At 37.2% G+C, this 15,084-nt stretch overlaps 1 protein-coding gene across 1 annotated transcript in view; it reads left to right on the top strand.

Moving 5' to 3' along the window:
* VPS54 (VPS54 subunit of GARP complex) overlaps positions 1 to 15,084 on the top strand; it is a 51,279-nt gene that overhangs the window by 3,887 nt on the left and 32,308 nt on the right. Inside the window, exons 3-4 of the mRNA XM_034432456.2 lie at positions 7,718 to 7,879; positions 9,932 to 10,173. Of these exons, the coding sequence (XP_034288347.1) occupies positions 7,744 to 7,879; positions 9,932 to 10,173 (378 nt within the window). The 5' untranslated portion in view covers positions 7,718 to 7,743. The remainder of the gene's footprint in view (positions 1 to 7,717; positions 7,880 to 9,931; positions 10,174 to 15,084) is intronic.

Below are 15,084 nucleotides of genomic sequence, written 5' to 3'. Positions count from 1 at the left end.
TGGGTCCAGCAATTAATGTTAATTAATTAATGAAGCTGCAGAAATGACAAGTCTTTATTCAACAGACTTATGTTTAGACTACTAGAAGAAAGTGCAGAGCTCTCTATATAGCAAACTTAATGTTATCCTATATTAACTTGTAAAAGAGGCATACATGCAGTGGACATCTTCAGGGAGTTAGTAGTCAAGAATATATAGATAAAGAGAGACAGGAATGAGAGATACAGATTTATTAGCATCTGGCTGGCTATCCAACAGTCAAAATAAAATTGTAATACATCTGGGAAATGATCAAGTAAAACTCTTTAGAAAGAATTAAACAAATACACACTGTCAGCACTTTTCATTGCGCATTATAGTTTTTGCATTATCAGAAGAACACTAAAAATGCACTGCAGCAAAAACATTAGATCTTTCCAAAGTGAAAAAGAGGTTTGTAACAGGAAAGAGAGGATTAGTTGCCGTTGTCATTTACATACTAGGTTGGGAGGTGCATCATATAGGCACAGGACCAAAAAGTGGGAGGAAATAGCCAAATATCAGAACTGAATAATTTAGAATTGATAAAATCCTGTTGCCTCAATACAGATAGTCCTCGACTTATGACCACAATTGAGCCCAGAATTTATGTTGCTAAGTGAGAAATTTGTTAAGTGAGTTTTGCCCCATTTTACAGCTTTTCTTGCCACATTTGTTAAGTGAATCATTGCAGTTGTTAAAATAGTAACCTGGTTGTTATGTGAATCTGGCTTCCTCCTTGACTTTGTTTGCCAGAAGTGTTCAAAAAATGATCACATGATTCTGGGACACTGCAACCATCATAAATGAACCACTTGTCAAGCATCTGAATGTAAATCACATGCCCATGGGGATGTTGCAATGATCAGAAGTGTGAAAAATGGTTATATATCACTTTTTTCAGTACCGTTGTAACTTCAAGTGGTCATTAAATGAACTGTTGTAAGTGGAGGACTACCTGTATATGTGAACTAAATGAATTGGAGGGAAGTTAGTTAAGGTAGGATGACCAACGTTTTCAGTCTAGGAAGCAAACTCTTCCTCCATTTCATCTGCAGAGTGTTAAGAGACAGAGGGATTCAAATTCATATGATTCCTAAAGAAAGATGTTTTGATTAATGGTACAGAAAGTTATCTCGTAAATATGGGCCAGTTGCCAAGCACTCAAATTGCAATCATGTGGCCATGGGTGTGTTGCGATAATTGTAATTTTGAGGATGGGTCATAATCACTTTTTCTGAGACCACTGTAACTTTGAACCATCGTTAAATGAACAATCGTAAGTCAAAGGCTACCTGTTTACCCTATGTAATAGGTTGGGTTAAGAGATGATTACTGGCTCAAAGTAACCCATCCTCAAAGTGCACAAAATACTGAAATATTTTCAGATATTGTTAGATTTCTAATAATTGGTTTATTATTAAACATAGAGCCTATCTTTATATTATAATAATATTCAAGGTCAGTATATTAAAATACAAACTGAAATTATGACTGAACATAAAAAATAAAATAAATAGGAAGCAAGTATCCACCATTTAAAATCTCTTCATGAATACTTTAAAAGCCAAATTCCTGTTTGAATTGTTTTTTTCTTTTGCTTGCTAGTAGATAGACAGTACAGATCCCCCAAAAAGGGATAAGAAAGAAGTGTATCTATTAAGGATTTTAAACATTCCACAGGGTCATAGGAAAATAAATAGTTTTTCAGTAGCCTATGTCAAAGTATCAGATTTTATAAATCAGAAATAGCACTTTGAATTGCCTGAAAAAGGACCAAATGCCAGTGAAATTGTTGTAACCAAAGACCAATAGTTTGCTACCTGCCCTGTAATCTGCCCTTTGGCTGATCGATGATAGCTTTGCTTTCTCTAGATCAGCATAGCTCTTGTTTGCTTTTATCTAACCCAGTGGTTCTCAACCTTCCTAATGCCGCGACCCTTTAATACAGTTCCTCATGTTGTGGTGACCCCCCAACCAGGGGTGGGTTCTAATTTTTTTTACTACCGGTTCTGTGGGCGTGGCTTACTTTGTGGGCGTGGCTTGGAGGTCATGTGACTGGGTGGGTGTGGCTAGCTGGTCATGTGACCGGGTGGCCATGGCTATGTGTATAGGGACTACTCAGAGGGCTGAAAAAGTTATTTTTGACTGGTCCTCGCACTTTTGACCAGTCCTCGAACTTACGACTGTCCTCACATTTTACGTTTTTGCCCTATCTTGTCACCTTGGTGAAGAGAAGCAGTTGTGAAATGAGTGACACGGTTGTTAAGAATGCTACAATGGGCATAAATAACTTTTTCAGCCCTCTGAGTAGTCCATGTGCACAAAAGGACTACCCAGAGGGCTGAAAAAAGTCATTTCTGACAGGTCCTCGCACTTTTGACCAGTCTTCGCACTTATGACTGGTCATCATTTATGCCCATTGTAGCATTCTTAACAACCGTGTCACTCATTTCACAACTGCTTCTCTTCACCATGGTGACAAGATAGGGCAAAAACGTAAAATGTGAGGACAGTGAGGACTTTTTCAGCCCTCTGAGTAGTCCATATGCATAAAAGGATACAGCAATAGAGAGGGATGAAGGAAGGAAGGGAAATTAAGAGTAGGAGTGAGGGTAAGAGAGGGAGGAAGAGAGAAGGAGAAGGAGAAAGGAAGAGGAAGTAGGGAGGAGAAGACGAGGGGGAGGAAGAGAAAGTAAGAAGGAAAGAAAAGAGAGAGGTGGTAGATTTGAGGAGAAAGATTGCTGTACAATAAAAAGATGAAAGGGAAGAAAGCCAACCCCAAACAAATATAAAGATATTAAGATAAAGAATGAATTGTTAAACTTTAAAGAATAAAAGAGAACAAATATGAATAAATAACAATAATTAGAAACACACATACAAACATACAATGTATTTTCTTTGAACAGAGTATTTAGCTGATTCACAAATTTAAAGTGTTTAGTCATTTCAATTAAATTTACAATTTCTATATTTCCTTTTTGCCATATTTATTCCTCATCTATTTTTGTAAAAAAACAATATTACCCTTCATCCTCATCTCTAATCTTAATCAAATTCAATTTTTCCCTTCTATTCTATATTATACCCCCTCGCATTGTCATCTATTTTTATATCCATCCTCACATTGGTTAATTAGGTAATATTACAGTTGTTTAATATAAATTCAACATTTTAATATAAATCAATTAGTTATATAACTACCTTTTTTGTATATTAATCAATATGAACATGAATATTCCAATTATTTCCATGCAATCCAATTTCTTACAAATCAATTAATTATATTTACCAATCATAATTTTGTATTGTATGTGTTTTTATTGTTTGGCTGAGTCCTTCGGGAGTAGGGCAGTATAGAAATCTAATAAAATAAATAAATAAATAAATAAATAAATAATAAACCAAATAATTTCTCCCATATATTCCTCCAAACCACAACTTAACTATTTCTGCTTTCAACACAATATACAATTAATAATATCTCAATTATTACAATTCCCTAGTTAAATAGAGCGTTTTTTCTTTTGTGTTTTAAAATCTTGAAGTCTCCTCTTTTGCCCTAAATTTCCCATTGTTTGCAGTTTTGCACCTACCTTTTTTGGTGAGGAAAAAGAAAAAGAAAAAGAAATCTCTCTCTGCCTCATTTTGCCACGTTGCAGCAACAGCAAAGCCAACAGCCTGCTTTACTTTCATTTTCGTTTTTCAGCATAGCTAGGGGGAAAAAAATCTGCTCCAGGACTCTTTGCAAGGAAGAAGCAGAGCCCTGAGCAAAACAGCTGAGAGCAAATCAGCTGAGAGTTGGGAGCCGATCTAATCAAGGGCTAATTAGCCTATGCTGAAGCTCTGCGGGCCAATAAAATTACAAAAAAACACCGAACCATTTGTTAAATTGCTGGCTCACCCGCCCCTCGCCCACCACTATTTATTGGCAATAAATAGTGGTGCGGAGGGGCGGGGCAAGCCAGCAATTTAACAAATGGTTTGGCTCCTAGAACCGGCAGAATCCCACCACTGGCTATAGGGCGGCCCTTTGAAGCCCCGCGGCAAGAATTTAAACAGTTTTTTTTCCTCTAGCCATCCTCCTGGGACTCAGGAGGCAGCAATAGATTGGGAGTGGGCGGGGTAAGCGAACGGCCTCCTCTAGCCATCCTCCTGGGACTCAGGAGGCAGCAATAGATTGGGAGTGGGCGGGGTAAGCGAACGGCCGGCGATCCAACAGAGCAGAGAGTGAGAGTGAGTGAAGGCGTGGGGGGGGCGAGAGAGGGCATTGGCGACCCCTGTGAAATGGCCGTTCGACCCCCAAAGGGGTCGCAACCCCCAGGTTGAGAACCGCTGATCTAACCCATTATCAGCCTATGATAATTGAAGTTAGAACTTTATTTAGTTTAGACTGCAAGGAACAGTAAAATTAGTTATCATTAACAATTGATTTTGAGAAATCCAGATGGAAAATGCTTGCCTTATATATGGCCTAGGCTTTGCTGTGAGTTGTTTGGGACATAATTAAAAGTTTGGGTTGTGAGCTGTTTAACTTTTGATCAAAGTTATTTAAAAGTCTGTTTATTCCTACTAAATCTGCCTGGCCCTTAAAGAAAGCTATGGTTATTAAACTAATTCAGTAATTACCTGCAAGCAGTATGCATGCATGTATTTCTGAAATGCTTATCAATATATGCTACTATATGCTACTCAATTCCAGAAAGGCCCTGAACTGATTGCAAAAAATAAACTTAAAATAATTAAGTAGAGGAAAAAAATAAAAGTAAACATTCAATACAAATTTACTTCCTAGTCCACACTGAAGAAAATTGTCCTAGCAGCAGACCTTAGATAGGTTTTGATAGCTTTCCTCTGTGCCAGCAAGAGTGATGCTAACTTGAAATGACACTTCCAAAGAAGCAGAAGAGCAGCAAAAAGGACACAGCGTATGTCTATATTGTAAAATTATTCTGTCCCTTAAAGTGCATATGATTCTGAAGCTAGTTCTTTTCTGGTAAAGAGTAAAGAAATACAGGTAGTTCTCGACTTAACCATTTGTTTAATGACCATTCAAAGTTACAGTGGCACTGAAATACATGACTTATGACCGTTTTTCATGCTTACAACTGTTGCAGCATCCTCATAGTCATGTGATCAAAATTCAGACATTTATCAAATGGCATGTGTTTATGACAGTTGCAGTGTCCTGAGGTCATGTGATCATCTTCTGACAAGCAGAGTCAATAGAGAAGCCAGATTCACTTAAGCAACCAGATCAGTATAGATTAACTCCCAGGTTAACTTCAGACCAATAATCAAGTAAACAATACCCCAATCAAGAAACTGCCAAAGAGCCATCAGTAAACAGCCCAACCAAAGAATCTCTGAGACCACCCCCACCCACAAAGACAAGCAAATCACCAGAATATAAACTGACAGCAAACAGCATTCCTTACTGGCACTAATGATATTACCTACTTAGGGTAATGAAATGCTTATTAAAACTGTGGCAAGAAAGGTTGTAAAATGGGCAAAACTCACTTAATTGTATTGCTTAGCTACAGAAATATTGCATTCAGTTGTGGTCGTAAATCAAGGACTACCAGTGCAAGGGGTTTTTTCCTATTAATTTAACATGACAGATTTGGGATTTTTCTGGCTTTCAGGCCCAGTTTTTAGAAAATGTGGATATTGCATCTCTTGATGTAATTTTATTTTTTAAAACTGGTGCTTTTGAAAGAATAGCGGGATAAATTTTATTTTTTAACATTTAATATCTGTCCAGAAATAATATTGTGGTCCAAAGAACTGAGATATTGCAAATGATTATGGTAGATTGTATAAGTAGCAGAGGGCATAATATATCAGGATGCTTCTCACTACTTAATGACATCTGAAAAACATAACATACACTGATATTATCCTGTTACATATTTCCTAAATAACTGATACATTTATACATAATCAATTTTTGCATTTTTGGGGGGTGATTGTTTTTCTAATATGTGAACCAGTCATTATCTTGACAGATGCAGTGCCTTATTGAAATTAATTATCCATAAGATTCTAAATTATGGCTGCACACAAATAGCTGTTAGCAATGAATAATTTAGTGTAGCTTCATATCGCAGTTCATTTTGGAGGACCTTTTCTCTTGAAGGCAGTAAGATGATCTCCAAAGATTTATATTTATTCTTCCATTTTGTATCTCCCTTGTTGTTGGACTTTTGATAAGAAAAAAAAATGAGGAAAGAGAATTAAAAAGTTGCAGTAAAAGTATTTTATTTTACCAAAATTCCTTCTGAGGCTGTATTCTACCTGTTTTTTTCCCCTGTATTTTGATTTGCATCAAACAGAGCCATATCTGCTTGCATTATTGGTTGGCTGGCAGAACTAGAGGCTGACTAAAGGCAGTCTTCATCAGAATATCTGTTCAAGGGCAATGTCCAAAGAAAGTTCACAGTTCAGAGCATGTAGACTATGTGACAGACAGGATAGTTTTGAGATTAGTCTGGCCACAATCAGAAATTACCCAAGCTCAGATTCAGGTAATTAGAGAGGCTCTTGAAAAACTCCTATTTAGGAGGAAGATATTAGTCATGAGTATAACTTTACATGTGAGGAAGCCTTTGATTCTTTATACTACTACTTCTGCTGCTAATGGTTGATTCAGCCTGCACTTTGATTGTGAGCCTTATGGTTATCTTCAGATTTCTTAAAAGGAGCTTCTCAGAGAAGTTCCACATTTCCTAAAGAGGAATAGTTACAAGTGGGAGCTCTTCCCGTCAGATCTGTTCTGCCTCAAACTGAAGGGAAAGAAAGGTAACTAAAATGCAAGAGAAGGGAATATAACTTGTGATAAGCAAGGATATGAAATGATGGACCGAATTACATTAGCAAAACAAAAAGATACAAAAGATGAAGTTCATTAAAAAAATAGGACTGAGGCTAGGAATAGAGTTTGAAGATAACTTTCAAATAACTTGGAGAAAAAGATATTATTGGGAATTAGGAAATGTGTATTACCATGCTCTATAAGATTAATTCATCCAAACTATTCATTGTCATTCCTTTTCTCCATTTCCTACAGTCACTTATAGAGCACCAGAGTACAGGTAGTCCTCGACTTATGACCATAATTGAGCCCAAAATTTCTGTTGCTAAGTGAGAGATTTGTTAAGTGAGTTTTGCCCCATTTTACAACCTTTCTTGCCACAGGTATTAAGTGAATCGTCGTTCAATTAGTAACACGGTTGTTAAATGAACCTGGCTTTCCTATTGACTTGGCTTCTCAGAAGATTGCAAAAGGGGATCACATGACCCCAGGAAACTGCAGTTGTCATAAATTCATTCCAGTTGCCAAATGTCCAAATTTTGATCACATGACCATGGGGATATTGCGATGGTCATAAGTGTGGAAGACAGTCCTAAGTCACTTTTTTCAGTCTTTAAATAAATGGTTGTAAATCAAGGACTACCTGCATATATTCGTTAGCAGTTTGGTTGAAGTAATCATTTGTTAATTAAGATTTGGTTTAATTTTGTGTGAGGTATCAATAAAATAATCTTAACTTTTCATGTAGTCATTGGTAACACAGAATTATTTTTAGTTACTCTTGCTGTAAATGTTTTCCCCTTATAACTGCTATATATTTCATTATTCTCCTATGGTGTTTGGACATGTCTAAATAAATATGCATATATTTTAATCCAGTATTTATCCAGTAGTGATTTTATGCAATGGCCTCAAGCCACCGGTCTTCACCAGTGCCTCAGTCAAAGAACAATGATGCTTTCTTTAAAAAGGAAATGGATTCTTCCAAATGTTTTCGACCAGTATGCACGCTACCAGATGTGTGCCCCAAGGAACCCACAGGTAAAAACATAAGTTTTGATGTTTAAACTGGGTTGTTTTGTTTGTTCGTTCCTTTGTTTGTCTTTCAAAGGGATAGTTGGATTATTTTTTCATTTATCAAATCAAGTGGTAGTATTAAGGACTAGCATATTACAGATAGATAGATAGATAGATAGATAGATAGATAGATAGATAGATAGATAGATGGATGGATGGATGGATGGATGGATGGATGGATGGATGGATGGATGGATAGATAGGATAGATAGGATAGATTAGATAGATAGGATAGATAGGATAGATAGGAAAAATATATTCTTAAGAATTGGAGAACAGTCAAGTTATCCAGATAATTGTCAGTGATAAAATTAAAAATCAAACAAAGATGTGTTGAAAAGTAAGTTTTCAGAGCAATGCTACTAAAATGTTATGAATTAACATTCAAGAATAGATTTTGCCTGACAATAGCTCTGAGTGGAATGGAGTTTACAGAGTTAATACAAGTTATTCATTATCAAAGGCTTTTGATAATATCAATTTTGGAGAATTTACAAATAACCTGAAAAGAAATATTAGAATGCATAATAGTTCAAATTGAATGCTTGGTATCCAGTTCTGCATTCAGCCAAAAGGGATCCTTGTTTAGAAACTGAGATAGGATATCTGGCATAGCAAGAGAGATTACAAAAATACAGAATACACTAACTTGAAGGTTAAAACTCAAATCCAGATTGGACAACTGAGTCAGTGTATTTGTATTCAATATCTGGTGAGTGATGAGAATAATTTTTCTTCTTTGTATAAAATAAATTATAGCTTTAGAAATATTTGATATAGATTAAATGACAGAAGTTTCCAAATTATCCAAGAACTGGAAGAATGCAAATAATAGTGAAATATTGAAAATGTATGGCTTGCTTAGTATTTCACAATAATTTACTCAAAGAATTATATATAAATATAACTGCTTTATTGACATAATGGTAAATCACTTGTATATAATACTAAGAATATTCTAGATTCAGCCAGTTTGAAATGAATGAAAATTGGAAGACAACTAGGTCACAAGTAGTTTAAATATGAATTAAACAATCTGAGAATGTGTACAACCCTACCAGTCATTTTTATTGGCAAGAAATGGAGAGTAGACAAATCGCTGTCCTATCTACATATAATTTGGCCTGATTGAGGGGTAATTAACAACAGTTTTTACCATTTGCTAATCCTTAACTATTGAAATTAAAATGGAGGCAGTTTTCAAATGTATATGACAATATATAGTTCATTTTCAAAATACTCTGTTATTTCATGAGTAAATTAATAAAGAGTATTTGAAAGAGTAAATTAATAAAAACCTGACCTTTCTAAATCTTGCTTATTTATTTCTTACTTTTTGGCTTTAGTCCCAAATTCTTAGAAACATTAATGTTATTAGAAAAATAAGTTTCCAAAGTATTGGCAGAAATACAACTTGCAATTGAGCCAGTAAATCAGGACTTAGAAATTAATGAACATAATGTTTTTCTGTTCTTATTTAAACAAGGTTTTGGCAGGAATAGGTCCAACTTAATTCTGTGCTATCTGGGTAATGAATGGGGCACAAATATTTCTTTCTTCCCTGCCAATGAACTCTACTATCATTTGGTATGGGAAATCAGCAAACTATAATGGCTTTGCTGTTGTAAAATATTATAATGGGTGCAGTTTTCTATTCTTAGGATTCACAAAGTATGTTTTTAATGATATCTCAGGTTACCTTCTGGATACAAATTTATTTGCTGCATCATGGAGAGTATTGAAGTGTTCACAATTTTCTATTCTTCTATGAATACTAATAGCATTCATAAAACCAAGAAGAATCTGCTTATTCTTCTTGTTTCAAGAATGTAGTGAACTAAATTCAAATACCTATAAATCCAGCTAATACATTATCTTGCTCTACAATAATTATTTAAATATTGGTTTGTATGGTTTAACTATACAATCAGCCTTTTGATTAATTATAAATTTATGCAAAATATTGTTTTGCTAGATCGTATTCCATGACTAGGTGTTTTTTTTTTTGTCTTGCAGGTGATCCTAGTAGCTTATGTGACAGCCCATCATTAGTTGTTGATCAACATCGATGGACTATTTATCATTCCAAAGTAAATCTCCCAGCAGCACTAAACGATCCTCGATTAACAAAAAGGGAATCTGATTTCTTTACAAAGACATGGGGACAGGATTTTGTGGACATTGAAATCGTGCCTTCACTCTACCTCCCACAAATCAACAAGGAACATTTTGTAACATACCAACAAGAAGTTGTTCAGGTAAAAATAAATTGTATGTATGTATACTAAACTCATCTATATTTGCTATTTAAATTTAATCATTACTAAACTTCAAATGGACTTCCTTGTATCTTTAAATTATTTAGTCCAAATAGTGTAGAATCATGAAGGAACCAACTTGCAAAGATGAATCCTTCTGATGATAATAAATTTATAATATTATAATATTATATATATAAAGTATCAATAACTGCTGACACAGGAATGTGTGCAACTGGCACACATTGTGGCTGTGCAACATCTGGGGTAGTGCACCCCCATCCAGAGCAGGAGATGGGACTTCCCCCAAACCACTTTTTTTTACTTTTACTTTATTTTATTTTGGATTTATATACACCCTATTCCCGAAGGACTCAGGGCGGTGAACAGCCAGGATAAAACACACATAATACAAAATTTAAAAAAGCAACATAAAAACACATTAGATAATTTGGCCCAAACAGATTAAAACACCCATATTTTTTTAAAACAAATTTAAAATTAACAATTAAAAGGAAGTTAGGCCAGGCCAGCCTGTTGAAATAAAAAGGTCTTGAGGGCACAGCGGAAAGTGCGTAAATCCGGGATCCTCTGTATCTCCGGGGGGAGCTCGTTCCAAATGGCAGGTGCCCGCACAGAGAAGGCTCTCCTCCTGAGTGCCGCCAGTCGACACTGTTTGACCGATGGCACCCTGAGGAGCCCCTCTCTATGGGAGCATACTGGCCGGTGAGAGGCTACTGGTGGCAGAAGGCGGTCTCGTAAGTACCCAGGTCCTAAGCCATGGAGCGCTCTAAAGGTGGTGACCAAGACCTTGAAGCGCACCCAGAAGACCACCGGGAGCCAATGCAGCTCGCGCAAGAGAGGTGTTATATGGGAACGCCACGTCAGTCCCATAACCACCCGCGTGGCCGCATTCTGGACCAGTTGGAGCCTCCGGGTGCTCAAGGGGAGCCCCATGTAGAGAGCATTACAGTAGTCCAGGCGGGAGGTGAGGGCATGAATGACCATGCGTAAGGAGCCCCGATCCAGAAAGGGACGCAACCTGATAGAAAGTCCTCCCGGCAGCTTCCGGTTTGGCTTCCGTCGTCGCTAGACGGTCTTTTGGGACCGCCACCCCCGCCGCCCATAAAGAGCCACCTTTACAGCTGAGAGGCGGCTCGAAAAACTCCGTTTCCTTAAGGAAATGTGAGGAGAGCTGGCGAGAGCAGGTAGAGCCCTCTGCGAAGTCCCCAGAGTTTTTTTTTTACTCTTGGGGAGGAAGCAGGATGAGGCTCCCTATCCAGCTTGCCGCTGCTCCGGGCTTCAGGAGAACTCTGCGCTTTGCAGACCAACCTAACTAGCGAAAACTAACAGATTGCTTGAATAAGCAGGATGAAATCCGGATTTGGGACTCTAAATCACAAGTATTTTAAGAATGAAGAAAGAGTGAAAAGAGGAAAAAAAAAAGTTTAAAATGGCGGCTGGCTGAGGCTTGAGAAGAAAGCTGAAAGTAAAAGTCTTTCCGTTTGAATGGTTTAATATGTTACAAAGTATCTGAAGCAATAGCGCTGGCTACAAGAGAAGAGAAAAATTTCTGTTTCATGCTTCTTCCTTTCTTAGAGACTTGATATTGATATTGTGTGGAGAGAAGACTTTTTCTTTAAAAAGAGTCTGTTTGTGTGGCAGGATGGCGTTAAAACTGACAAAGCCAGACAACCAAGCTGTGGGGGGGGGCTCCCCCATTTATAAATCACAAGAGCAATTTTTGAGCTCGCAGATGCAGAAGAATGGTTTTAAAGATTTAAAGGAATTTGTTGTGGAGGAGTTGGCAAGACATGATGAGATTATGAACCAGAATCTTGAAAAATTTAGATAGGAAATTAAAGAGTTGGTTCAACAAAAGTATGATAACCTGAAGCGATATATTGTAACAGCTTTGAAAAGCTTCTCAGAAATAATTCTAAAGATGGATAAAGATATCAATTTAGAAATAGAGTCTAAAATGAAGGAAGCTGATTATAAGATTCATAATCTGGATAATAAAATACAAAGAATTGAAAATGATCTGACAATGATTCAAGAAAATAGCTCAGAAGTAGAGTCTAAAATGAAGGAAGCTGATCACAAGACTTACAATGCAGATAATATAAAGCAAAGGATTGAAAATGAAGTTACAATGATACAATTTAGATCCATGGAATTTGCGATCAGAATGAGAGGAATACAGGAAAATAGCAGAGAGGACTTGAGAAAGATGTCTGCTGAAGTTCTGGCCGTGATCTTAAAGGTTAGCTCTGAAGAAGTATTCTGTAAGATTGATAAAGCCTACAGAGCAAATTCTTGGGTGGCAAAGCAAAGACAATTGCCTAGAGATGTGGTGATTTATTTTACTGATAAAGGAATAAGAAATGATATTGTGCAAAAGTCTTTTAACTCCACTCTAGAAATGAATGGAATGAAGATCTGGATATATAAAGAGCTGCCATCCAAAAGATAGAAAGGACTTTGGATTTTTGGTGACTGAGCTGAAGAAACAAAACATCCCATTTAGGTGGGATGCTCCAGTTGGTATAATATTGAAATATCAAGGAGAAAGATATCAATTAAATACTATTGAAAAAGCGGAAGAATTTTATTACAAAGTTTTTAAAATGGGCCCAACATCTCCACGTATGTCATCAGTGTTAGGAATACAGGAGGGGGATAAAGAAAAGCAAAATGAACAAGAGATTGAAACTGAAGAAAATTGTCCTAGCAGCAGACCTTAGATAGGTTTTGATAGCTTTCCTCTGTGCCAGCAAGAGTGATGCTAACTTGAAATGAACACTTCCAAAGAAGCAGAAGAGCAGCAAAAAGGACACAGCGTATGTCTATATTGTAAAATTATTCTGTCCCTTAAAGTGCATATGATTCTGAAGCTAGTTCTTTTCTGGTAAAGAGTAAAGAAATACAGGTAGTTCTCGACTTAACCATTTGTTTAATGACCATTCAAAGTTACAGTGGCACTGAAATACATGACTTATGACCGTTTTTCATGCTTACAACTGTTGCAGCATCCTCATAGTCATGTGATCAAAATTCAGACATTTATCAAATGGCATGTGTTTATGACAGTTGCAGTGTCCTGAGGTCATGTGATCATCTTCTGACAAGCAGAGTCAATAGAGAAGCCAGATTCACTTAAGCAACCAGATCAGTATAGATTAACTCCCAGGTTAACTTCAGACCAATAATCAAGTAAACAATACCCCAATCAAGAAACTGCCAAAGAGCCATCAGTAAACAGCCCAACCAAAGAATCTCTGAGACCACCCCCACCCACAAAGACAAGCAAATCACCAGAATATAAACTGACAGCAAACAGCATTCCTTACTGGCACTAATGATATTACCTACTTAGGGTAATGAAATGCTTAAAACTGTGGCAAGAAAGGTTGTAAAATGGGCAAAACTCACTTAATGGATTATGTATATGTTGAGCTATAAGGCAAGAGAACTATGGAATTGGGGCATGCAGATGATCTGGCTGTTACCCTAACGTGGTTGTCGGAATTAATAATCTAGACAAAAGACATTACAGAAGATACCATATGAAATATAAATATAAAGTCACTCAGGTTTTTTTTTTCATATACAGAAATACTTATTAATGATGGGGGCAGATGGTAATTGAAGATACTGAATATACTCTTGGAAGCAGGATTTGATCTTACCCTAACATGGTTGATGGAATTAACAATCTAGTTGAAAGACATTACAGAAGATACTATATGGAATACGAATTTAAAGTCATTTGAGGGTTTTATTTATATATGGAAATATTCTTTAGTGATATGGGCAGAAGAATAAAGATATTAAATATATTATGTATGGTAGACCTGTAGGAAAGTGGGTGAAATAAAATTGATATGCTACAAGGTGATAGGTAACATTACTGATTGCTTAGTTTAGGAAAAGGGATGTTATGTTTCGATATTAATATACTTAAAAGATTTGAATGAAGAGATATACGTATGGGGGTGGAGGAAATGGGTAGATTATGAGTAGAATAAATGCTAAATTAGGATTTATTATATAGTTTCATAGCCAAATGTTGTTTTGAAACGTATAGTATACGGGGGACATAATGTTAGAAAGAAATGTTTAGCACATAGGGGGTGGTGTAAAAGGGTGGTAAAATATTAAATAATGTGATATTAATTTGGATTTCATCTTGTAGAAGCCATGGAGGGAGGGGAGGGGGAGGGGGGTTAGGGAGCGGGGGGGGGGAAGGGGGAAAAATTTGTATTTGAAAAACTTTTTCAATAAAAAAAAAAGAAAGAAAGAAAGTCCTCCCGGCCACAGCCATCAAATGCTCTTCTAAAGACAGCTGTGAATCCAGGAGGACACCCAGGTTGTGAACCCTCTCCATGGGGGCCAACGACTCACCCCCAATAGTTAGTGATGGCATCAACTGACTATATCAGGACGCCGGAAACCACAGCCACTCGGTCTTGGATGGGTTGAGCCTGAGTCTGTTTCTCCCCATCCAGATCCGCACAGCCTCCAGACACCGGGACATCACTTCAAGGGCATCATTGGGGTGGTCCGGGATGGAGATGTACAACTGAGTATCATCAGTGTACTGATGGTACTTCACCCCGAAACCATGGATGATCTCACCCAGTGGCTTCACATAAATGTTGAACAGAAGGGGCGAGAGGACCGACCCCTGAGGCACCCCACATACAAGGCGCCATGGGGTCGACCTCTGCCCCCTGCCAACACAGACTGCGACCAGTCGGAGAGGAAGGAGAACAACCACAACACGGTGCCCCCCACCCCCAACTCTTCCAACTGGTGCAGCATGATACCATGGTCGATGGTATCAAAAGCCACTGAGAGGTCTAATAGGACCAGGACAGAGGAACAGCCCCTGTCCCAAGCCTTCCA

This window comes from Pantherophis guttatus, chromosome 1, assembly GCF_059756535.1.
Source record: "Pantherophis guttatus breed Tessera chromosome 1, ASM5975653v1, whole genome shotgun sequence".
Lineage (NCBI taxonomy): Eukaryota > Metazoa > Chordata > Lepidosauria > Squamata > Colubridae > Pantherophis > Pantherophis guttatus.
The sequence above is the reverse complement of the archived record's forward strand: the minus strand, read 5'-3'. Positions and strand labels throughout refer to the sequence as shown.